The 26,345-nt window shown below is 40.8% G+C and overlaps 1 protein-coding gene across 2 annotated transcripts in view; it reads left to right on the top strand.

Moving 5' to 3' along the window:
- mgat4b (alpha-1,3-mannosyl-glycoprotein 4-beta-N-acetylglucosaminyltransferase B) overlaps positions 1–25,401 on the top strand; it is a 305,024-nt gene extending 279,623 nt beyond the window's left edge. For both annotated transcript variants that reach the window (XM_059990693.1, XM_059990694.1), the window contains exons 12-15: positions 656–734; positions 8,256–8,343; positions 9,372–9,484; positions 23,288–25,401. In XM_059990693.1, coding sequence (XP_059846676.1) covers positions 656–734; positions 8,256–8,343; positions 9,372–9,484; positions 23,288–23,314 — 307 coding nt within the window. In that variant the 3' untranslated portion in view covers positions 23,315–25,401. The remainder of the gene's footprint in view (positions 1–655; positions 735–8,255; positions 8,344–9,371; positions 9,485–23,287) is intronic.
- Positions 25,402–26,345: the final 944 nt, after the last annotated feature.

Genomic DNA, 26,345 nt, shown 5'->3' with positions numbered 1-26,345 from the left:
AGATCAACCTAACCCTTCCTTCCTGCCTAATTCTCTATTTTTCTATCATCCATGTGCCTATCTAAAAGTCTCTTAAATGTCCCGAATGTATCTGCCCCTACCACCATCCTTGGCAGTGCATTGCACACCCGTCATTCTTTACCTCTGATTTCCCCCTGTATTTTCCTCCAATCATCTTAAAATGATGCCCCTTGTATAACCCAGTTTTACTCTGGGAGAAAAGTGTCTAAGTGTCCACCTGATCTGTGTCTTTTATTATCTTGTACACCTCTATCAAGACACCTCTGATCCCTCATCACACCAGAGAGAAAAGCCCTGGCTCACTCAACCTATCCACATTAGAAACACTCTTTAGTTCAGGTGGTATCCTGTTAAATCATCTCTGTACCCTCTCAACATCATTCTTGTAATAGTTGACCAGAACTGAACTCAATATTCCAAGTGTGGTTTAACCAGGGTTTTATAGAGCTGTAACATTACCTTGTGGCTGTTGAACTCAATCCCCTGACTAATGAAGGCCAACACATTAAACGCCTTCTTAACCACTCTGTCAACTTGTGTGGCAACATTGGAGGTTCTGGTATTCAATGCTTTAATTTATTGACTGTTCTCTCAAGCCATATCTAACGTCTGACTCTCACTGTTCTGTCTTCAGGTTCTTCTTCCGCAGTGGGAATATTGAACACCCTGGCGACAAGCTCTTCAATACCACTGTTGAGGTCTTGCCTTTTGATGTAAGTAGAGATTTGGTGAGGAAGCAGTGTGTTGTTCAAAGTCACCATTGAGTTGATTGTCATCTGCACAAGTCCATGTTGCACTGGTACAATGAAAAACTTGTGGCAGCATCACTGGCAAAGAGTGTCAGATAAACAGTGTCATGGTTTTTCGTGCCCCACAAACAACCAGGAGACACAGAAGATTCTTCAGGAAGTATTAAACTTTAATTTGCAAATCAAAGCTGAGACAGTCATTGAGCTAGTCGCCGATTGCCCACCAATCCTTGTACATAGTGTTTTTTTATAGCAATCACCTGGTTTAGTTGCATTAGCATATCCAATCGGTCTACAGTTGCGTATCACAAGTACATCCGCCACTATTGTTTCTACCCATTGACTTAATCATATTCTAATCTACATCTCTTAGCTACCTCTCATTAACACACCATTGTGTTAATTCTTAAGATTCTTATTCTTAAGATTCTACATTCTTAAGATTTCATTCTCCTACTAAATTGGATACATGCATATCAAATAGCAAACTCAAAGCTGACTACATAGTTTTGGTTACACAGCAAACAATGCAACTTTTCTACTCCTATATATCCCCCCTTTGAGACGTCTCACACAGAGAAAGAAGATTGAGTCCGCACACAAAAGCCCCAATAAATTCAAGCACTTATTCCCAAATCTTGGGTTAAACTATAATTTTCTGCGCCAAGACCTCAAAGTATTCTCTCCCTGTTACCCTGGGCCACTGAGCCAAAAACCTGTCCCTTTGTACCTGAGACAGGGAAAAAAACTCAGAAGCCCTTACAATCTACTCCCACACTGTCGTTTTGCTCTTGTTCATCCTGCAGGTGTTGTAGGCTGTAACGATACATTTTTGGTGTTTCTTTCTCCACTAAGCTTGCTTCAGTAATTGCCACGAGCATCGGAAATTGTTTGGTTGCAGCACGCACTACAAGAGACTTGAGACAAGGAAGAAAACAGCACAGCACAGCACAAGCGCACAGCTCAACAATACAATACTGACAGTTATTGCCATTTTAGTCAGCCATGCTCCCCATCCTCCGAGTCTACTTTCTAACCAGTCAAATAACTGATGTCTGAAACCCGCATTCTGTGCGCATACCTCGCACTGTGACAAGACAAAGTCCACTGAAGCCTGTAAATAAGGTGACCAAAAACCATCCTTCTTTATTTTCTTTATCACTTCCCCCCTTGCACAATGGTCAATCCCATGCGCTTCTGAAATCAGAATCGTCAGTGGAGGGGTGAGCGCTACCAACAAACCGTCTTCCATGCTCCCCAAGCCTTCCGGGTTCTGCTTGGCCCCCCTTCGTCTCCACATTGTCTGTTCTGCCAAAGTTGCCACACCTTGTATTTCATTTAGGTCCTCTACCTCAAGTTCTGGAGCTAGGCTTACCTGGGGGGCAATGACAGCTGATGTACATCCAGACGCTTTTCTGGCTGCCTCGTCAGCAGCTTGATTTCCCTTTGTTATTACATCATTTCCCTTTTTATGTGCCTGGCATTTTACTATAGCCAATGCTTTAGGTTTCATCATGGCTTTTATTAAGTCTTGAATTCGCTGACAATGTTATATGGGATCTCCACTACCTTTTTTTAAAACCTCTCTGTTTCCACACTGCCCCGAACAAATGGCATACTCCATGAGCATATGCTGAGTCAGTATAGATGTCTACTTTCTCACATTCCATCATTTCACACGCAGCTGTCAGGGCTTTGATTTCCGCTAGTTGGGCAGAACACGGTTAGGGACAGGACTCCATTCTAATAATCTTATAGCTCGACTGATCCTGCTGCACTACTGAGAACCCTGCATGATTTCCATCATAATCCCTATAACAAGAGCCATCTACGAACAGAACCTTTTTATCTGCATCCTCTAGTGGTTCTGACCGTAAATCTGCTCTCAATTTGGCAAATGCAATAGTCTTCCCTACACAGTCATGAGGTTCTCCTTCATAGCCCAAAGGGACAAAATCAGCTATATTACTGGTAGTGCATCTCTGTATAGTTATGTCTGGAAATGTCAATAGCAACTGATACGCTGCTATCCTGGCTGGCACCAGCACAAATTTCCCTCTTCCCAGCAATTCTGCTACTTTGTGGTGTGTGTACAGTGTCACAGGATAGCCCAGGGTTACAGATGATGCCTTTTCATATGCATAGTACAGCGCCGCCAATCCCTGATAACAGGGTGCATACCCCTGAGCCACCTCATCTAGTCTTGTACTGTAGTATGCTATCTGCTGCTTTGCTTTTCCTGTGCCTGTCTCTTGTGTTTGAACCGCTGTGACATAACCCTCCTGTCGGTTGGATACATACAAATGAAAAACCTTCTCGTAGTCAGGCAAAGCTAATGCTGTTGCTGACTGTAATTCTTGCCTAATAGTATTGAAAGCCATCTCCGCCTCTCCATTCCACTGTAAGCCGTTCATCAAATTGGTATGTCCTGCTTCTTTCATTATCTTTCTCAAAGGTGCCTCAATCTCAGCATATTCTCCTATCCAATCTGAACTGTACCCTGGCGTTCCCAAAAACGTCATCATCTGCCCTACAGTCTGGGGTTTTGGGGCCTTAGTTATTGTCTCAATCTGATCTGGTGCTATCGCCTTCACTCCTTGGATATTACCCTGCCTAAGTATTCCACTTGCTGCGTGCAAAATTGCAGTTTCTTTTTGGATACTTTATGTCCTCCGTGCTCCAGCTTCTCTAACAGAGTTATAGTGTCCTGCTCACACTGTTCCTTACTGTGGGAGCAAAGCAACAGGTCATCCGCATTCTGTAACAATGTACTTTCCAATGGTATGCCCTCTAGGTCTGCCTTCAACACCTGATTAAAAACGTGTGGTGAATGTTTAAACCCTTGCGGCATTCTGGTATAGGTATACTGAGCACCTCTGTAAGTAAATGCAAACAGATACTGACACTGGTCGGCTAGAGGAATGCTGAAGAAAGCCGAACATAAATCAATCACTGAAAAGTAACTTGCTTCTGGTGGAACATTAGTCAAAAGTGTGTGTGGGTTGGGGACTACCGCTGGCCAGTCCTCTACCACATCATTTACCGCTCGCAAATCATGCACCAATCTCCACTTAGATTTATCTGCTTTTAAGACCGGCAGCAACGGGGTATTGCATGGACTGTTTGTTCTTTTAAACACTCCTATTTCAAGCAACCCTTGCACTGTCGATGCTATTCCCTCTTCTGCTTCTGGTCTTAGAGGGTATTGTGGTCTCCTGGGTGGAATTGCTCCCCTTTTCAGCCTTATTTCCATCGGACTAGCTGTTTTTATTTTCCGTACGTCCGTGTCATGCTGTGACCACAGAATAGACGGCAACTCATCTAACCTATCTTTCTGCTGGCCTCTTTCCTTTCCCAGCAATGGCATGTGTGGTTGGGGAGTTATTTCGACCTCTCTCACTGTCCCTACCATATCTACACTTACCATTATTTTAATGCAATTGTTGTCTTCTGATATCCACACCTCTGCCGTGATTTTCCTCCACACTGTTATGGTTTCAGCACTCTTAACTAAGGGTCCTAAGTCTTTAGACTGATATCACTTGTTTACCAACAACGTTACGTGGGGCGCAGCCTCCGGTATCCTGTACCATTTTTCTAAAAAGGTGTTCCACTTAACTTGTAAAGCTGCCCCTTGCTTTCGAATTATCACAGCCTCCCTTTCCAGGTGCTGTTGGGTACATGCCTCCAGGTGCCACCTCTCCTCTAACTCTCTGTTCTGAGTCTCGTCAAAAATCACTACAATGTAGCTCAGATTTGGGCATTACAGCCCTGGGTAATATAGCCTGCATGCCCTTTTCCCATTTTTCCCAGGTTTCCTGAATCTGATCTGCGATGTCTCCTATCCAAAAGACGTTAGCCTTCTTGTCTTCTCGCACTATCAGTTGAGCCCCTGCTCTTTCCACACTTAGCCCATTTCTGGTCCAATTTCAATAAGGCATCTCTGCCTAACAAATTAATAGAAGTTCCTTTAAATACTAGCACTGGCAAAACAATTCCTTTATTTCCCATTCTCAACCGCACTGGAGCCGTGCACTGTGTCAACTGTGTTTTCCCCGAGAACCCTACCGTCTTAATAAACTTTCCTGACATGGGAAGGTGAAGGGCATACTGTGGCTGTACACAAGTGTACGTGGCTCCAGTATCTATTATCATTGGTGTCAGTTGCCCTTCTAACATAACCTGAACAATGGGTTCCTCGTCTGCCTCCCTTGTTATCATTGGGTAATGTCCCTTCCCACCCCTAATACCTCGCATGGGGTTCACAGGTCCACTTGGGCCTGTGGGGGCTGGTCCTTGGCTAAACTTTAGTTCCCTTCTTATCAGTTCCTGCTGGTGTGTGACAGGCCATGGTGTAAACGGACAATCTCTTCTCATGTGACCTGGCTGATTACATCCCCAGCACAATCTCTCTACCTCTCTTTCTTTCCCCCTGTTTCCTCACTGATCCCCTCTGCCCATAGCTCCTCTGTCCCCCTCCTTGGGACTTCCAGTCCTGTCTGGGCTGTTTGAAATTAGTCTGTTCCTGATAGGGCATTTGTGGGAATGCTCCTCCAAAGACGTTGATTATTGGCATGGGGTTTTCCGGCCCTTGTCTTACAGTATGATCGGTTCCTCCATATCACGGTGCTTCATTCAGTTCGATGGCTGTACTCGGACCGGTGGTTGCTGGCAGCATCTTTTTGCTTTTCTCTTTTTCCTTCTTTTTGAGTTCTTCGAGCTGCATTTGTATTAACTTTCTTTGCACCTCTTCCTGCTGCTCAGCCAACCTTCGTTTGTCTTTCTGGTATTTCTCAACTGCATGGACTACGTGGTCTCTAAATTCTTGTGGGGTCATTGACGTTAGCCCAACCACTTCCTCCAGTTTGGATTTTACTTGCGGAGGCATTGCATCCAAAATGCTATGTTGGAACAGTGTGGTGATAAATAACAGTGTGGCTATTTTCCGACTGTTGGTTTTCTACGTAGGCTGCTGGGTTTTCAGTGTCTCCCAGTGGATCCCCCTTTAAGGCTTTGGGGTCCACTCTGGGTGGATAAAGCTTCCTGAGGGCCTGCCATACCCTCTGCCTCACTCAGTCAAACCGGTCTCCATCAGTTCTCGGGTCGTTCGAGTTTACTATGCCAGCCATTTACATTAGTTCGTTAAATTTGGAAGTTCCCATCAACCTTATCAATAGTGCCTTCAAATCTCCCATAGCCAATAATCGTCCCGCCGTTTCTTCTTCAAAGGCTCTAATCCATTTCCCTGCTCCTTCATGTAGATTGGGCAGTGTTTTTCAGCCCTTCTAGGTCCTGGGATCCCCAGGGGATATACTGCACTTGTCTTTAACTAACAACGGCATCATTCTTCCTCCTTCTTCCCACCTGCCCTGGAATTTATAAGATTGAGGGGGGATCTTATTGAAACATATAAACTTCTAAAGGGATTGGACAGGCTAGATGCAGGAAGATTGTTTCTGATGTTGGGGAAATCCAGAATGAGGGGTCACAGTTTAAGGATAAAGGGGAAGCCTTTTAGGACCGAGATGAGGAAAAACTTCTTCACACAGAGAGTGGTGAGTCTGTGGAATTCTCTGCCACAGGAAACAGTTGAGGCCAGTTCATTGGCTATATTTAAGAGGAAGTTAGATATGGCCCTTGTGGCTAAAGGGATCGGGGGTATGGAGAGAAAGCAGGTACAGGGTTCTGAGTTGGATGATCAGCCATGATTATACTGAATGGCGGTGCAGGCTCAAAGGGCTGAATGGCCTACTCCTGCACCTATTTTCTATGTTTCTTTCCACCCTCCCCCCACCTTCTTTATAGGGCTCCTGCCCCCTCCCTCTTCAGTCCTGATGAAGGGTGTTGGCCCGAAACGTTGACTGCTCGTTTCCACAGATGCTGCCCGACCTGCTGAGTTCCTCCAGCATGTTGTATGTGTGATTAGGGTTTTGCCAGCTGGTTCAAGAACTGTATGGTTGAAGGGAAGTAACTGTCCCTGATCCTGGTGGTGTAGGTCTTCCAGCTTCTGCACATCCTGCCTGATGGGATCTGTGAGAGGATGGTATGGCCAGATGTGTGGATCTTTGATGATAAGACCCTGGTCAGACCCCACTTGGAGTACTGTGCTCAGTTCTGGTCACCTCACTGCAGGAAGAATGGAGAAACTATAGAAAGGGTGCAGAAGAGATTTACAAGGATGCTGCCTGGATTGGAGAGTGTGCCTTATGAGAATAGGTTCAGTGAACTTGGCCTTTTCTCCTTGGAGCGACAGAGGATGAGAGGTGACCTGATAGAGGTGTATAAGATGATGAGAGGCATTGAACGTGTGGATAGTTGGAGGCTTTTTCCCAGGGCTGAAATGGTTGCCACAAGAGGACACAGGTTTAAGGTGTTTGGAAGTAGGTGCAGAGGAGAGGTCATGGGTAAGTTTTTTACTCAGAGAGTGGTGAGTGCATGGAATGGGCTGCCGGCAACGGTGGTGGAGGCAGATATACTAGAGTCTTTTAATAGACTCCTGGATAGTATATGGAGCTCAGAAGAATAGAGGGCTATGGGTAACCCTAGGTAATTTCTAAAGTAAGTACATGTTTGGCACAGCATTGTGGACTGAAGGGCCTGTATTGTGCTGTAGATTTTCTATTTTTCTACGTTTCAATGTTAAGACACTGGAGCAGGATTCGGCCGTTCCTCCCGTCCAGTCTGCTCCACCATTCCTTCATTGCTGATTTATTATCCATCCCAAACCCATTCTTTTGCCTTCTCCCCATAACCTTTGACACTCTGACTAATCAAGAACCTTTCTTAATATACTGAATGGCTTGGCCACCCACAGGAGTCTGTGGCAATGAGTTCCACAGATTCGCCAACCTCTGGCTAAAGAAATTCTTCCTTGTCTCTGTTCTAAAGCTTTACCCTCTATTCTGAAGCTGTTCTCTCTGGTCCTAGACTCTGCCTCTCTGGGAAACATTTTCTCCACATGTACTCTATCTCAGCCTTTCAGTGTTTGATAGCTTTCAATGAGATCCTGCCCTCATTCTTCTAAACTCTAGCAATTACAGGCCCAAAGCCATCAAACACTCCTCATACATTAGCCCTTTCATTCCCAAGATAATTCTCGTGAACCCTCTCTCTTTGGAGGCTGTGCTCCTTGGTCCCAGACTCTTCCACTACTGGAAATGTTTTGACAGTTGTAAATGCACAAATTGATTTGTTACTGTCAGTGAGACATGTACCATGCAGAAGCATGCTATCCACACAGACCATTTCATTACAGCAGTGCATTGAGGAAAGGAAAATAAATGAAAACAACAACAGGAAGTACTTGAGGCAGAACCTCCTGTAGGTACAGTACTACTGATGGTGTGGAAGGATTTGTCTGTGATGTATTGGGCAAAATCCACTACTCTCTGCAGCTTCTTGCTTGCTTTCTGCAGTAGTTTTGGGCAGATTAGTTCTTCAGGAGGTGAGAGTTGCCTAGTTACATTTTGTCACTCTGGTTCACAGACAGTACAGTCGGGGAAGGAAACCTTGCTGGATGGAAAAGACAAGTTTCCCAAATATCAGCGAACAGAGGATGGCTATATCCGAATTGGTAAGACAACGATACTTAACCCTACACTTTTACTGATTAATGTAACATGGGACTGAGAAGGTCTGATGAAGGAACTCAGCCTGAAATGTTGCCTGTTTATTCCCCTCTGCAGATGCTGCCTGATCTGTTGAGTTCCTCCAGCAGTTTTGAGTGTGTTGATCTGACTTAGTGGTCTTAAAGATTATCTTTATTTGTCTGAAGTACACCCCGAAACATACAGTGAAATGTGTCATTTGCCAACACTATCTGAGGATGTGCTGGGGCCACCCACAAATGTCACCAAGTTTCCATCGCCGATACAGCATGCCAGCAACTCACTAACTCTAACCCGTACACCTTTGGAATGTGGGAGGAAACCCATGCAGTTACAAGGAGAATGTACAAACTCCTTCACAGACAGCGATATGAATTGAACCTCGATCACTGGCACTATAATGTGTTATGCTAACCGCTATAAAGGTACCTTTACCGCTATAAAGGTACCTTTACCGCTATTAGGTAAAGGCTCAGCACGATTCTGAGAGAAAGAGTTGAAGATTATTTAGAGTTGTTCCGTCTTTGGCTTGCCAAACTGTTTAATCCAACAGAAAATGCAGATCAGCAATCTGGAGTCACAGACGTGGAGCAAGGAAATAGGTCTTGTGGCCCACAGTGTGCATGCTGACTGTCAACCAGCTGTTTTTATACTAATCCACACTTCCATCAACTCCCTCGTATTCTACGCCTCACCTCCACACAAGGAGCAATATACAGTGGCCAGTTACCCTACCAAGCTACACATCCTCGGCATGTCAGAGGGAACCAGAGGACCCACTGGGAGACTGTGCAAACTCCACACAGACAGCTCTACCGACTGCACACCCAAATGCAGAGAGAGAAGCAGAGTTAATATTTTACATCAATGACATTTCTTCAAAGAAACATTTACCTGTTTAGCCTGCGCTGATGCTATCTGACCTGCTGAGTGTGTCAAGCAATGTCTGTTTTTTATATCTAATTGTTTTTCATTTCCTTTCCTTGTGTTCCAGCTTACTTCACAAACGGCATTGCAGAGGGAGAGGTAGACCCTTCGTTCGGGCCGCTAGAGGTTGTTCGTTTGTCCACCCTGTCAGACTCACCAGTTTGGGTGATTCTCAGTGAGGTAATGTGTTTAAGGACCTTGGCAAACCTCAATAGATGTGTGATGGGTGGAGTTTCAAGATGGCGACGTAAACATCTGCCTTTTAGGCGCTCTTCATTTTTTCAACTATAATCACCCTTTAATCAAATCTTTTCGAATTTAATCATATGAGTTGCTACTTCTGATTAACTTTTTTTTTCCTAAAACAATAGTTGATCTAATCTTGTCAAACTTAAAATGGCTACAAGCAAGAAATTGTCTAAGGATCCTTTTCCCGTCGACATAATTTCTAATCTTCTGGACGCTAAACTTGCGGGTTTGGAAGGCAGATTAGAAGGTAAATTGGGAAGTAGACTGACAAGTTTGGAAAATAAGCTTACCATGAAAATATCTGAACTTGAAGAAGCTGATAGATCGCTTGAAACTAAGCTTCATTCGCAGGCATCAGATATTCAGCGGCATGAAGATAAGATCACGACTCTTGAAAAATCAATTTGTGAAAAAGTACGTACAATTGAAGCGCTGGAGAAGAAGATTGAGTCAACTGCTAAAACCATGGATCAGTATAAGTTTAAAATTACTGATCTCGAAAACCGATCTCGCAGACAGAATTTGCGTATCATCGAATTTCCCGAAAAAGTTGAGTCCGGTGATTTAACTGATTTTTTCTCTAAATTATTGTGGGAAATTTTCGGTGGTGAAGGTTTGCAAGCTAAACCTGTTATCGACCGCGCTCACAGAGTTGCGAGATTTTTGGCTGTGACTGGTAAACCACGAGCGGTGATTGTTTGCCTTCATTATCCTTGGGTGAAAGAGCTTTTAATTCGATTAGCTCGTAAAAAAGGTATGATTTCTTACAATACTAACACATTTCGAATTATTGAAGATCATTCATACGACGTAATGAGAGCGAGAATCGCTTTTAAACCAGTGATGGCAGAGATCCACTCGATTGGTCTTAAACAAGCTTTAATGTATCCAGCGAAGCTTAGAATTACGCTGAATGACAACAGTCAACAATTTTTTAACACTCCGGAAGAAGCGAAGAAATTTGTTGAAGAATATCGATCTTCTAGTGCAACTTGAACTATGTGTTATATTGAAGATTTTTCGGAGAGAGGATGCCATCTCATTTTAAGTTTTAACCTATGAAGCTGGGTTACAACTTTTTATCCTGATCTACGGGTCTGGTTCTTTTTTTTTACTACTATTATCATTGTTTATAGATGCTCTTTTAATTCTTATAATATCCTTTTTTTTATTCTTTTTTCTGTTTCGGATATACACGTTTTTATTTTGTAATAATGATTTACTTTTTTTTTCAAAATGTCGTTTCTTCTTCCCATAAGACTTTGCTTTCTGTAAGCGTTTATTTGTCTGCCTGTACTTAGAAATGGGACGAATGTTTTGAATTTTTAAGTTTTTTTTATATATATTATAGTGTCTATTAAATCTTTTTTTTAAATCCTATTTTGATAACTCTTTTTTATCAAATTTTTTAATAGATTGCTGAACTTACATTTATATTTTGTAATATGGCTTTTTCAAAATGTTGTTTCTTCTTCCCATAAGTCTTTGCTTTTGAAACGTCATCTTTCTTGTATTTGAATATGGAATTTTTTTTAAAGGTATATTACACTTTCAAATTTTAATGTTAATACTTCTTTTTTATTAATGATTGTTTTATTATATTAGTTTTTTTTCATTCTGACTGATATATATTTTCTTTTTGCAACCCTATATTTTAATTTGGGTGTTACATAGTTTTTTTTAAATCTTTTTATGGAGCTGCCATCTTGAAATGGGGGTAATGTTAGTATTAGATTATGCGCCTGCCGCTTGGCTTTCTTTCGAAGGGTGGGGGTAGGGGGTAGGGATCTTTTTTCACGCTTTTGCTTTTTATTTTTTTGCTTTTAGTTTATGGGCCGACTTTAAATTATTAATATTGTTGAGGTGTCATGTTCTCCGGTTGCTCCTGAATCAATTTTCCTTCTTCCTGAATTATGGGTTATGTCTTTTTAACCTTTTATGATACACACAACTAATATTGGCATGATGGATAAATCTATTAACTTTATCTCCTGGAATACTAATGGTTTAAATCATCCAATTAAACGTAAAAAAATATTTAAAGTATTCCATAGATTGAACGCTAATATTATTTTTGCACAGGAGACCCATATTAGGAGGGAGGATAATCAACTTTTTTTTTTCGGTTCTGGAAGGGTCAACAATTTCACTCGAATTGTACCGCCAAAATTAGGGGTGTGTCTATTTTTATAGACCCCTCAATTTCGTTTACACATCATGAAATTATTTCTGATCCACAGGGCAGATTTTTGTTGATAACTGGCTCACTTTTTAATCAAAAAGTCGTTCTAGTTAATATTTATGCTCCAAACTTTGACTGCCCTGAATTTTTTAAACATTTATTTACTTCCCTTCCTAATCTAAATGAATATATGTTGATAATTGGTGGAGATTTTAATTGTTGTTTGAATCCTTCAATGGATAGATCTAAACGTACTCGAACTCCTCCGAATAGATCAGCCTTACTTATTAATTCTTTTATGGTCGTTTCAGGAATTACTGAAATATGGCAGTTTTTGAACCCTAAAGATAAAGAATTTTCATTTTTTTTCACATGTATATCATAGTTATTCTAGAATTGATTATTTCCTTATTAATCATCGTTTATTAACAGATGTTACTGATTGTAAATACGATTCTATTGCCATTTCGGATCATGCACCTTTAAAGTTATCTATCAAGATCTCGGACTTCCATTAATACTAGATCTTGAAGACTCAACGCTACTTTGCTTCAAGATCCAGAATTTATTACCTTCATAAAACAACAAATTGACTTATTTTTTTCAACAAACTATACCGAAGAGATTGATAGAGGAATACTTTGGGACTCCTTCAAGGCTTTTATCCGTGGACAAATTATCTCATATTCCATTGGTAAAAGAAAACAAAGATATTTAGATATAGCTTTATTGGTAGATAAAATTAAAGAAATTGATAAGATTTATTCCGTTACTCCTACCAAACAACTTTATAAGAAGAGAGTTGAGCTTCAAATGGAACATAACATTATTATCTTCTTCAATTGAGAATCAATTAATCAAGACCAGGGCTCAATTTTATATTCATAGTGATCGAACTGGTAAATTGTTAGCTAATCAATTAAAAGCTATTTCGACTAAGCGACAAATTATTAAAATTCCTAAACAAGACGGTAATTTAACTACTGATCATAAAGAAATCAATAACACTTTTCAAGATTTTTATAAATCTTTATATCAATCAGAATTTGATGGTGACCTATCCATGATGGATAATTTTTTTAACAATTTGAATATTCCTAAATTGATAGATGAAGATCGTAGCTTGCTTGATGCTCCTATCTCTATGGCCGAAATAAGAGAAGCTATCTCATCAATGAATTCAGGGAAAGCTCCTGGCCCTGATGGTTATATTGTAGAATTTTTTAAAACTTTTTCTTCTTTGCTTTCTCCTTGGTTATGTGAAATCTTTAATGACGCGTTTGTTAAGAAGAGATTACCTCAATCTTTTTATGAAGCTACTATCTCTCTAATTCTTAAAAAAGATAAAGATCCTACTTTATGTGCATCTTATCGCCCTATATCATTATTAAATGTAGATTCTAAGATTCTTACAAAAATTTTAGCCATTAGATTAGAAAAGGTACTATCACAGATTATTTCAGAAGATCAAACTGGTTTTATTAGGAATCGGTATTCCTTTTTTAATGTTAGAAAATTGATTAATATGATTTATACTTCATCACCCACAACCCCAGAATGTGTTATCTCATTAGATGCTGAAAAAGCTTTTGATAGAGTTGAATGGACATACTTATTTAATGCATTGAGAAATTTTAATTTTAGTCCTAATTTTATATCATGGATTAAATTAATATATTATAAACCTGTTGCTTCTGTTCTGTGGTACGAGACAAGGTTGTCCTTTAAGTCCTTTATTATTTAATATTGCATTAGAACCTTTAGCCATTGCTATTCGTGAATCTCCTAATATTTTTGGTATCACCCGTAATGAGAAGTTATACAAATTATCACTTTATGCTGATGACTTGCTGTTATGTATTTCTGATCCTGACAGGTCTATTCCCGCTATTTTATCCTTGTTGGCTCAATTTGGTAGTTTTTCTGTTTATAAATTAAACTTAGATAAGAGTGAATTATTCCCCTTAAACGCGCAAACCTTATTGAATGACAGGATACCATTTAAAGTTGTTACTGATAACTTTATCTATTTAGGTATAAAAATCACCAAGAAATATAAAGATTTATTTAGACTGAATTTCTTACCTATGCTTCATCAAATTCAACAATTTACTACAAGATGGTCTCCCTTATTCCTATCATTAGTTGGTCGGATTAATGCTATTAAAATGATGATTTTACCGAAATTTTTATATTTATTTCAAGCCTTACCAATTTTTATTCCTAAATCTTTTTTTGACAACATTGATTCAAAAATTTCCTCATTTGTGTGGCAAAATAAAAACCCCAGGTTAAGTAAAAGGCAATTACAAAAATCTAAAAAAGATGGTGGTTTAGCTTTACCTAACTTTAGATTTTACTATTGGGCGAATAATATTCGTAACCTAACGTATTGGAAATTAGATTTGGACTCACCATTGTGTCCACAGTGGGTAAATTTGGAATGTAGTGAGGTAAAGGGATATTCTCTATTCTCCGTTCTTGGTTCTTTTCTTCCTGCTGATTTAGTTAAATTCAATAAACAGATATCTAATCCTGTTATCAAACATACACTACGAATTTGGTTTCAATTTCGTAAGTTTTTTACTCTGAAAAACTTTGTTCTTGATAGCCCTATTTTACTTAATTTTTTTTTGAACCTTCATTGACAGATCAAGCTTTTAGCATATGGAAAAGGAAAGGTATAAAATGTTTTCGTGATCTTTTTTTTGAAGGTACTTTGATGTCTTTTGACCAACTTTCCAACAAATTTAAATTACCTAAATCTAATTTTTTTAGATACTTACAAATCAGAAATTTCTTACATAAAGTTCTACCATCTTTTCCCAATTCAACTTCAATGGAATTCTCAGATTTGATTTTTACCTTTAATCCTTGTCAGAAGGGATTAGTAGCTTTTATTTATAACATGATTATGAAGATACAACCAGAAATATCAGATAGAATTAAACAAGAATGGGAAAAAGAACTTCGATACAATATATCAACAGATAAATGGGAAAAATTTTTACAAATGGTTAATTCCTCTTCTATATGTGCTAAACATGCTTTAATACAATTTAAAATTGTACATAGAGCTTATATGTCTAAAGATAAGCTTGCTCGATTCTATTCTCAAATTAACCCTCAATGTGACAGATGTCACTCAGAAGTGGCTTCATTGACCCACATGTTTTGGTCATGTCCCACTTTACATAAATATTGGAAGGACATATTTGTTGCCATTTCCTCAATTTGGAATATCGATTTACAACCTCATTTTATTACTGCAATTTTTGGTATACCAAATGAGGATGGTAATCGGTTTTCCCCTCCAATCAGACGAATGATTGCTTTTGTAACATTAATGGCCAGAAGGTCTATATTACAAAACTGGAAAGAAGTAAATCCTCCTACCACGTCTCAGTGGTTTTCTCAAACTATTTCTTATCTGAGTTTGGAAAAAATTAGAAGCACTATCTCTGACTCATCAATTAAATTTGAAGAAACTTGGGGACAGTTCATTCGACATTTTCATATGAATTAATTTGGCCTTTTTCAGACCTTCTCTCTGTTTATTCATGTTCAGGTATGGAGTTCCGGAGTTCTTTGACACTATCATATACTTATAAACTGTTATTATTGCCCATGTTAGTTTAGTTTAGTGTTTTTTTTTCAATATATATTCTCTTTTAAATATTTTCAATTTTTTTTTCCTTTTCTTTTGACGATTATTTTTGTTTTTTTTCATATATAATTATATAGACTTGATTGATTAATGTACCTTTTTTTGTTGATGTTTAATAGGATATTATTATCCTATTATTAATGCAATTTCAAGTCTATTGTATTTATAACCTATTCATTAATATGTTGTTTTTTTTATATATATATGAAACTCAATAAAAAGATTGAAAAAGAAAGAAAAGATGTGTGATGGAGAAACACATCTTGTCTCTAGTCTCTGGTGATCTGGTGTATCACAGCTGGGCATGGAAACACCAATGCCTTTGATTGGAAAATCCTACAACAAGTAGTCCATCCTGGGTACAGCTCTCTCCAACCATTGAGCACATCTACATGGAGTGATGCCGCAGGAAAGCAGCATCCATCATCAGAGATCCCCTCCACCCAGTTCATGCTCTCTTCTTGTTGCTGTCATCAGGAAGGGGTACAGGAGCCTCAAGGTTCAGAAACAGTTATTACCCCTCAACCATCAGGCTCTTACACCAACATGGATAACTTCTCTCAAATTCACTTGTCCCATCACTGAATTGTTCCAACAATCAATGGACTCACTTTCAAGGACTCTTCATTTTATGTTCTCAATATTTATTGTTTTTATTTGTATTTGCACAGTTTGTTGTCTTTTACACATTGGCTGTTTGTCTGTTCCTTTGGGTGTGCCTTTCATTAATTCTATTGTGTTTCTTGGATTTATTGAGTATGCCCACAAGAAAATGAATCTTGGGGTTGTATATGGCACATATAAGTACTTTGACAACAAATTTACTCTAAACTTTGAATCTGTGCCGTAAGAAGTTACAGTCACAGAGGAAATGACCCAGTGTGGAGAATCTTGGGCAGAAGTTAGTTACAGGGGAGATGGTGCTGTGTGGAGAATGTTAGTTGGAAGTTACAGTCACAAGGGAGATGTTCCTGTGTGGGAAGTTAAAATAACGGGGAGGGGGGGGATAGTCCTGTATGGGAAGTTACAGTCACTGAGGGGAGTGTGATGGTCCTGTGTGGGAAGTTACAGACATGGGAATTGTGATGGTCCTGTGTGGGAAGTTACAGACATGGGAATTGTGATGGTCCTGTGTGGGAAGTTACAGACATGGGAATTGTGATGGTCCTGTGTGGGGAGTTACAGACATGGGAATTGTGATGGTCCTGTGTGGGGAGTTACAGACATGGGAATTGTGATGGTCCTGTGTGGGGAGTTACAGACATGGGAATTGTGATGGTCCTGTGTGAGAAGTTACAGACATGGTGGGTGTGATGGTCCTGTGTGGGGAGTTACAGACATGGGAATTGTGATGGTCCTGTGTGGGGAGTTACAGACACGGGAATTGTGATGGTCCTGTGTGGGGAGTTACAGACATGGGAATTGTGATGGTCCTGTGTGGGGAGTTACAGACATGGGAATTGTGATGGTCCTGTGTGGGGAGTTACAGACATGGGAATTGTGATGGTCCTGTGTGAGAAGTTACAGACATGGTGGGTGTGATGGTCCTGTGTGGGGAGTTACAGACATGGGAATTGTGATGGTCCTGTGTGGGGAGTTACAGACACGGGAATTGTGATGGTCCTGTGTGGGGAGTTACAGACATGGGAATTGTGATGGTCCTGTGTGGGGAGTTACAGACATGGGAATTGTGATGGTCCTGTGTGGGGAGTTACAGACATGGGAATTGTGATGGTCCTGTGTGAGAAGTTACAGACATGGTGGGTGTGATGGTCCTGTGTGGGGAGTTACAGACATGGGAATTGTGATGGTCCTGTGTGGGGAGTTACAGACATGGGAATTGTGATGGTCCTGTGTGGGGAGTTACAGACATGGGAATTGTGATGGTCCTGTGTGAGAAGTTACAGACATGGTGGGTGTGATGGTCCTGTGTGGGGAGTTACAGACATGGGAATTGTGATGGTCCTGTGTGGGGAGTTACAGACACGGGAATTGTGATGGTCCTGTGTGGGGAGTTACAGACATGGGAATTGTGATGGTCCTGTGTGGGGAGTTACAGACATGGGAATTGTGATGGTCCTGTGTGGGGAGTTACAGACATGGGAATTGTGATGGTCCTGTGTGAGAAGTTACAGACATGGTGGGTGTGATGGTCCTGTGTGGGGAGTTACAGACATGGGAATTGTGATGGTCCTGTGTGGGAAGTTACAGACACGGGAATTGTGATTTTGAAGATGGCCCTGTGTTGAAAATCCTGGGTGGTTCTTGAGAAGGGATTTGACCTAACATCTTAAAGGGTTTGGTAAAGTAAGTAATGGGGCTGTTCCAAATGTTGGTGACCAGAGGGGATGGATTTCTAATCGTCCTGCAACATCACTTCTTTCTCCCCCTCCAGAGGAGCTGTTTGATAGACTCAGAGAGCACTACAACACAGAAGGAAGTCCTTTGGCCCATCTAGTTAATGCTGAACAGTTATTTTGCCTAGACCTATTGATCCACATCTCTACAATAGCCCTCCATATACCTCCCATCAATGTACTTACCCAAACTTTTCTTAATATTGAATCTACCACTTCCACTGTAGATCCACCACTGCACTGCCCTCTGAGTGAAGAAGTTCCTGCTCAGATTCCCCTTAAACATTTCACCTTTCACCCTTAACCTATGACCTGTAGTTCTAGTATTACCCTACCTCAGTGGGGAAAAAGCCTGCTTGATTTGCCCTGTCTATACCCTTCATTATTATGTATAGCACTATTGAATCTCTCCTCTTCAGTTCTTTATCTTTTCCACCTATCCTCTCCCAACCCCTTACTGCACCACCACCCCCACCCACCCATCTTCCCCCTCATCAGCCAGCTTGTTCTCCTTCCTCCATGTTCTTATTCTGGTTTCTGCCCCATTCTACTCCACTCCTGATGGAGGGTCTTGACCTGAAATGTTGACTGTTTATTCATTTCCATGGATGCTGCCTGACCTGCTGAGTTCCTCCAGCATTTTCTATGTGTTACTCAGGATTTCCAGTGTCCGCAGTCTCACATGCCTCCCTGCTCTATGACTAAGATTGCTTAAAGAAGGGAATTAGAAAATGATTAACTGGAGTATGTTGAAAGAGGTGGTGAGTTGCATTTGCTGGATTAATTTAAGAGCGAGACTGCAGAGAGGTGATGGGCCGGATAGTCTTTTTAGGGCAATACTAAAAGGCATGACAGAAGGCTAGGAATGGGGTTCCGAGGCATAATTATTTCTCAGGACTATATCTCCTTCATTAACAAAAAGGCTCGGCACAGGATGTTGGTAAAATTCCATCTTCCCCAAAACATCCTTGTGTAATTCTACATTGTCAACATGAAGCATCCTCACATCAACCATTGCTGTCTAGTTCGGTGCAGCATCCTCTCACAATGTACAAGAACTGCAGTGAACTGTCAGATCATTGGCCGAAGTCTACTGTTACCGCAGGAGTTGTAAGTGTCCAGGACAAAGATGCAGGCAAGGAAAGTCATTGTGAACACTACCCACCCTGCAAACTGCGTTTTCCAAAGCTCCCTTCTGAAAAGCACTATAGAGGTATTAAAACAACTTCCTGATATCTTAAAAGTTTCTTTCCCTGGCAGATTCTCTGATCAACTATTCTGTTTAGTGTACCCACCCTCACCCCTTCTATCTATTACCCCATCACTGCACTGTAAATACTTTAAATCACTGTTTATAATGATGTCCAAGTTGTAAATATGTACTGGTATTTATGTATTAATGGATATTTAATTCTGTCCTTTAACCTGATTTTATTTTTATATAATTCTTTATACTTTATGATTGCTGACTGTCGATTTTTGTTGCTTGTCATACCCTGACTAACACACCACAGCAAATTCCTAATACATGAAAGTGTCTGTGGTGAATAAAGTTGATCCTTATTCTTGACCACCAGTCGCAAACACAGTTACTTTCCCCAATCAGTAAGGCTGATCAACACCTCCACCCACTAACCCACCCCTCCGCTCCCCCAACCACCACTACTTTATCATTTCCTGTCAGTCACCTTATGTACAGACATTCCTGTGCCTAGTGTCAATCAAAGTTCAAAGTAAATTTATTATCAAAGTACGTATATGTCACCATATACAAACCTGAGATTCATTTTTTGTGGGCATACTCAGCAAATCTATAGAATAGTAACTATAACAGGTTCAATGAAAGGTCAACCAGGGTGTGGAAGACAACAAACTGTGCAAATGCAAATATAAGTAAATGCAAAAAATATCAAGAACATGAGATGAAAGTGAGTTCATTGGTTGTGGGAATATCTCAATGATGAGGTGAGTGAAGTTATCCCCTTTTGTTCAGGACCCTGATGTTTGAGGGGTAATAACTGTTCTTGAACCTGGTGGTGTGAGTCCTGAGGCTCTTGTACCTTCTACCTGATGGCAACAGTGAGGAGAGAACATGACCTACGGCAACATTTCAATGATTGATGTGCTGAATGGTTGTTGGGGGGGGGGGCTTTACCTGTGAGATGCTAAGCTGAATCCACCAGTCAATACACTCTGCACAATACTTCTTCAGAATTTTGTAAAAATTTTAGACGTCATGCCGAATATCCACAAACTCCTTAGGAAGTAGAGACGCTGCATACTTACTTCACAATTACATTTATATAATGGGTCCAGAAATAATAACGACCAGGAATTTAAAGTTCCTAACCCTTTCCAACTCTGATTTTCCAATGAGTACTGGCTCATGGACCTCCGGTTTCCTCCTGAAATCAAATATCAGCTCCTTGGTCTTGCTGACATTGAGTGAGAGGTTGTTGTTGTGCCACCACTCAGACAGATCTTCAACCTCCCTCCGTGCTGATCCATCATCACCTTCGACTTGGCCCACGGCAGTGGTGCCATCAGCAAACTTGACTGTGGCATTGGAGCTCTGCTTAGCCACACAGTCACAGGTTGTAAAGCGATTGGAGCAGGGGCTAAGCACACAGTCTTGTGATGCTCCCGTGCTGGTGGCTATCGTGGAGATGTTGTTGCCAATCTGAACTGACTGAAGCGAGGAAATCCAGGATCCAATTGCCCAAGGAGATATTGAGACCAAGGTCCTGGAGATTATTACAGTATATTCTGGAGTATAAGCTGAACCCCCCCCCCCCCCATTTTCAAGATTAAAAAAGGGCCTTTTCATGTTACCTTTGTATAAGCCGACCCCTTTTGTAGAGGTTTTTGATTTAACCAGAAAAGATCACAAGATCTCACATGCCGGTACTCAGCTTTGCCGGATCCGGAAACGGGAAATTTTGTGAACCAGTACCTGCTAAGAAAACAGGCCTACACATTGTATGGCATTATATGTGAATTTTTAATAAATAAATCAAGGAGGGAAATTTTGGGTTAGGGTTCCAATGGTAAAGAATCCTCTGAAATGTAACCCCGTGAAACCATTTAGCGCCCATCGCAATCTTGTTAAAACATAACACGGGGCGGCGGGATCAGTACATCTACTCAGTATTGAGTTGCAACCACCATGTACAAAAGATTAAAATGAATGCAATATGATGCTGGTTTCAAGCTGAAGGTTGTTGATTTTGCTAAAGGAACGAATAATTCTGCAGCTGCTAAGTTTAGTGTAAATGAGAAATGAGTGAGAGAGTGGAGAAAGGCAGAGGACAGGCTGAGGGAAATGCCAAAGACGAAATGTGCAAACCGCAGGAAAACATGCCAGTGGCCAGAACTGGAAGAAAGAGTTTTGGAGTGAGTGAATCACCGGCGATCGTCCGGATACATTGTTACCAGAGAAATGATTCGAGTTCGTGTTGAAATGGGCCGGAAAACACTGAGGTCAGCGAACATTTCAAAGCTACGCAAAGTTGGTGCACCCGATTTATGAATAGACGTGATCTTGTGTTGAGACAAAAAACAAAGATTGCTCAGAAAATTCCCATGGGGTGTTGTTTACGTTCAAGAACGCTGCTGGATGGACGAAGTGGGTTGCTTGAAGTGGGTTAAAGAGATGTGACATCGACGTCCCAAAGGTTTCGGGAAGGAAAAGTCGCTACTTGTCTGGGACATGTTCAAAGTGCACTGTCAGGTGAGACAAAAGCAGCTCTGAAAGCAGAAACTACGGACATTGCAGTCAACACCGGTGGTTTGATGTCCATGCTCCAACCACTAGATGTGAGTTTAAATAAATCATTCAAAGAATTCATGTGTCGACAATGGAACAAATTTGACTCAAAAACAGTCAATAAATGCGACCTGTCTTCTGTGTATTTGTTTTTCCAAAGTTGGCACCCTCTGTATAAGCCGACCCCCTAATTTTAGGAACAAAATTTAGGGCTTATACACCGGAATTTATGGTAATTAGTTTTGAGGGAGTGATGGTATTGAGCACTGAGCTGTTGTCGATAAAGAGCATCATGATGTATGCAACTTTGCTGACCAGATGTTCCAGGGTTGAGTTAAGAGTCAATGAGATAGCACCTGCTAACAAACTGTTGCACCATTAGGCAAACTGGAGCAGATCCAAGTCACCTCTCAAGCAGGAATTGATATATTTCATCACAAACTGGTGCTCCTCCTCCTTTTCTTTCTTTCAGGGCCTTCTGTCCTTGCCTGTCAGGTTCCCCCTTCTTCAGCTCACCAATTAACTTCCCAGCTCTTTACTTCACCCTCCTCACCCCCCCCAGTTTCACCTGTCATGTTGTGTTGCTTCCTTCCCCACCTTCTGACACTGACTCCCCATCTTTTTTTCTCCATTCCTGATGGAGGGTCTTGGCCCAAAATGTTAATTGTGTGGTGACCCACTTTCTACGCAAGCGAACCGGCTCACAAAATGGCGCGCGCCTCAGCAGAGAGGCCAGCCCCAAAATGGCACTGGGCCTTCTTCACCAGCAAGGGGAGAATGTCCGGGGGCTGGAAGAGACTTTTGTAATGTACCTCTGATGTCATTTCCGCCCGGAGAGGGTGGGAACAGAACTGCATAAAAGCCAGTGCCGCAAAGTTCGAATAAACTAGTTTGGAGTGCAACTTACAGACTGCGCGTTGTTATTTCTAGCTCTGTGTGTAGTACATCGCTACATCTGTACAATTTTGCATAGATGCTGCCTGTTCTGCTGAGTTTCTCCAGCATTTTGTGTGTGTAGAAAGCATTGAGCTCAACTGGAAGTGAAGCCCTGCTGTCTCCCATGTCGCTTGATTTAACTTTTTAAGAGGAGATAGCATTCACATCCTATTACAGCTGTCAAGCATCCTTTGTTGATTTTTTTGCTCCAGAATTTCTACTTCACTCATGAGACGACTCTCCAGAGAACATGCTGACCTCTTTTTTTTTTTGGTCTGCAGACTTGAATGCCTCTGATCTGGCCCTTAGTAAATCGCGGGTTTCATGTTTCCTCTGGGGCTTCTTGTTGGGAAGACTCCGAATGATTTTGTGGGGACACACTCGTCTATAGCTGTTTTCATAAAGTCTGTACAACCATGGCATATTCATTCAAATCCACAGGGCAGTCCCTGAACACAACCTAGTCCACTGACTCAGAGCATTCCCATGACCACCTCTTTGTTGTCCTAATCTCTGGAGTTTTGCTCTTTAGCCTCCGAAGTCGGACAGCCAAGTGATCGATTTACCAAAATGTCATCTGGGCAAGGAGTAAGGCATTCCTTATCTTAGTATATGTATATAAGCTATCTTGACTATTTATATCATTGCATCTTTTTTAATATTATGTTCTTTATCTTATTGTGTTTATTGTGCTGGATCAGATCCGGAGTGACAATTATTTTGTTCCCCTTTACACTTGTGTACTGGAAATGACATTAAACAGTCTTGAATCTTGAAACAGCACTGGTTTCTGAGTTTTAACAGCTTCCTTTTTTAAAAATTTCAGATATTTATAAAGAAAGCCGACAGTTAACTGAAGAGAGGAGTTGTGTTTGACAGCTGGCGGTGGTTCGGTTCAGGAACTGTTCCCTTCCCGGATCCTGTCCCATCACAGAAGAAGACTGCGCTGCCTACTGTCCAATCCGGCCAGAAGTGTTCCGGGACACGGCAAAAACTGACGCGTTTAGGAGCAGTTCGTGTCTGCTGTGAGACTCTTTTCTACTCGAAACAGAATCAAATGTCGGTCGAGAGTCCATTTTTCATTGGATCTTCCATGCTGATGCTCACTTGTTCAACTTATTCTAAAACACGCGCCATTTTTTAACCTGTACTTTGCGGAATGTTTACACCAGGAAGTCCTGTCGATGGTGGGCCTGTTCCGTAAACTAGAGGGAAAGGGAGGGAAGGAGTCTCATTCTAGGGAGGATGTTTTGCAAGTATGTCATCTCTTATTAGAGGGAGAATGCTTAGGGAGCGTCTCTTATCGTAAGGATAGTTAGAATCTCTTATCAGGGAGAGCGACTCATTGTATGGAGAATGTTTAGGGAGCATCTGTTATTGATGGAGAACATTTAGGGTGAGTCACAAATTGTAAGAATTGTCAGGAAGAGTCTCTTATCAAGGAAGAGTGCCTCATTGTAGGGAGAATGTTTAGGGAACATCTTTTATTGCAGGGAGAATGTTTAGGGAGAGTCTCTTATTGACGGAGAATATTTAGGCAGTGACACTTATTGTGAAAATGGTTAAGGAGAGTCTCTTTTTGTATGGTGAATATTTAGGGAGTGTCTCGTATTTTCAGGTGAATATTTAGGGAAAATCTTTTATTGTAGGGAATGTATATGGAAGGAAAGGGAGAATGGGGAGAATCCCTTAGTGGGAAAGACGATAGGAGTATTTTTAGTAAAAGCGTTAGGGGATGTCTAAATAGGATGGAATTTTTAATGAGCAAGTACTAATTAAAAGTGCTTTCTGTTGAAGGGAGCCAGCAGAGAGCTTCTGCAGTGGAGGAGGTATTAGAATCTATCCCTGACGGAAAGAGGGGTAGGATATATCTAATGGAAAGGGGGCAGGGAGTGTCAGAGAGAATATGTAGCTGTTGGAAGTGAGGGCAAGGGAAAGAGTCAGTAAAAAACTAGTGGGAGGAGGAATGGGTAGGGAATGGGTGTGTCTGAAAGGGGATGATGTGCTGAACGTCATGGCTACAGAAGGGAAACTGTCTCTGAAGAAAGAAGGTATTGAAGGCTGTTGAAAATTTAACAGAAAAGTTCGGGATAATGGGTTCTCTTTAACAAAGAATCTATCAAACTGGAGGGAAATATCTGAAACTGAAGTAGACAGAAATAGGGAACATCTAACCAGAAGAAAAAGATGAAGGATATCCGAAATGAAGATTGGAAAATGGATGCAATGAGTGAGTGTCTCATATCAGGGATTTATCCAGACTCTGTGTCCTTAATTTTTACTCACTTTAGAGAGAATTTTATATCCACTACAGTCAATGAATCTGTAAGCAAAATTAATTACAGACTAACTGTAAAAACAAAATTCCTGAATTATTTAATTGGAGTATAGGTTCATGCTGTCTCCAAGGTGCTGGATAAATCCTTGTTTCTTGAGTAAATGTGCAGAAACTTGAAGTATGTGTGGCCAGTTTCAAAAACTCCACATGGGACTTTCACCCTTTCACTATCAAATTGGTACTGGAAAAAAAATTGACAGAACAAAATTAAATGTTTGTGTTCTGATCCAGTCTCCCTGGAGGTGATGAGAACCAAATACTAATTTAGGATCTTTGATTAGAATCTTGTGCAAGTTAAAACAAACTTTGTATCAAACAGGATTCTTGTCTCTGGTTCAAAGTTTTAAGGGTCTGAATGTCTCTATGTCAATAGTTGTACCTTGAAAGGTAGTGTGGTTAGGAATAATGTTTTGTTGTGCTTACGTCAACCTTTTCAAGTACAATTATTGAAAGGAGAATTTCTGCTTCCATGGCATTTTTATTAATACATAATGAAGACAGCAGTGAATGGCTGGAAGAATTTAATATATTCATTTTATAAACTGTACTATTTTACACAATCTGTAAATGAGGCCCAATTTGTAGATAATAAACATGTATCATTACAAATCAATAATTGTTTAAAATGGGAGAAATCATTAGAACCAAATATTTGTAAATTAATTGAATAATTCTTGTCACTCAAGCATTGTGCCATAATTGGGAAGGGATTATTTTGTTTTCTTGATGGCCTTGGTAGTTAGATATCTTTCCCCACCTAACCTCCCCATGCCTTCTTGAACCACTGCAGTCCTTGGGCGTGCCTAATAACCACAGTGCTGTTAGGGAGGATTTTGACCCAGTGATGGTGAAGGAACGGTTATAGATTTCCGAATCAGGACAGTGTGTGGCTCGGAGGACAACTTCTGTAAACCTAGAATGACAGTTCACCCCCTCAGCCAGATAGTTACTAGGAGTTTTGCTTTATTTCGCAATATAGCGTGCTAACAGGTTCTTCTGGGCCCATTGAGCCCACACTGCTCAAATACACGCATGTGACTGACCAATTAACCTACTAACTATATGTCTTTGGAATGTGGGAGGAAACCAGAGGAAACTCATGCGGTCATGGGGAGAACGTACAAACTCCTTACAGAGGGTGGCGGGAATTGAACCCCAATCTGATCACTGGCAAATCCAGTTCACTAACTGCTATGTTACCGTGCCGAACAAATAAAGATGGAATATGAAGGTAAGCTAGCCAATAATATAAAAGAGGATACAAAAAGTTTTTTCAGATATATAAGGAGTAAAAGAGAGGCAAGAATGGATATCAGACCACTGGAAAATGGCACTGAATGGGTAGTAATGGGGGACAAAGAAATGGCAGAGGAACTTAAGTATTTTGCACTTTCACTGTGGAAGACTGTAGCTGCAGTATGCCAGAAGTTTGAGTGTATCAGGGGGCAGAAGCGAGTGTAGTTGCTGTTACTAAGGAGAAGGTGCTTAGAAAGCTGAAAGATTTCTGAAAGATTTTTTTTATTACCTGGATCATATAGAGTACACC

This window comes from Hypanus sabinus, chromosome 15, assembly GCF_030144855.1.
Source record: "Hypanus sabinus isolate sHypSab1 chromosome 15, sHypSab1.hap1, whole genome shotgun sequence".
NCBI classification, from domain to species: Eukaryota; Metazoa; Chordata; class Chondrichthyes; order Myliobatiformes; family Dasyatidae; genus Hypanus; species Hypanus sabinus.
Note: the sequence above shows the minus strand (reverse complement) of the source record. Positions and strands in the feature narration are given on the sequence as shown.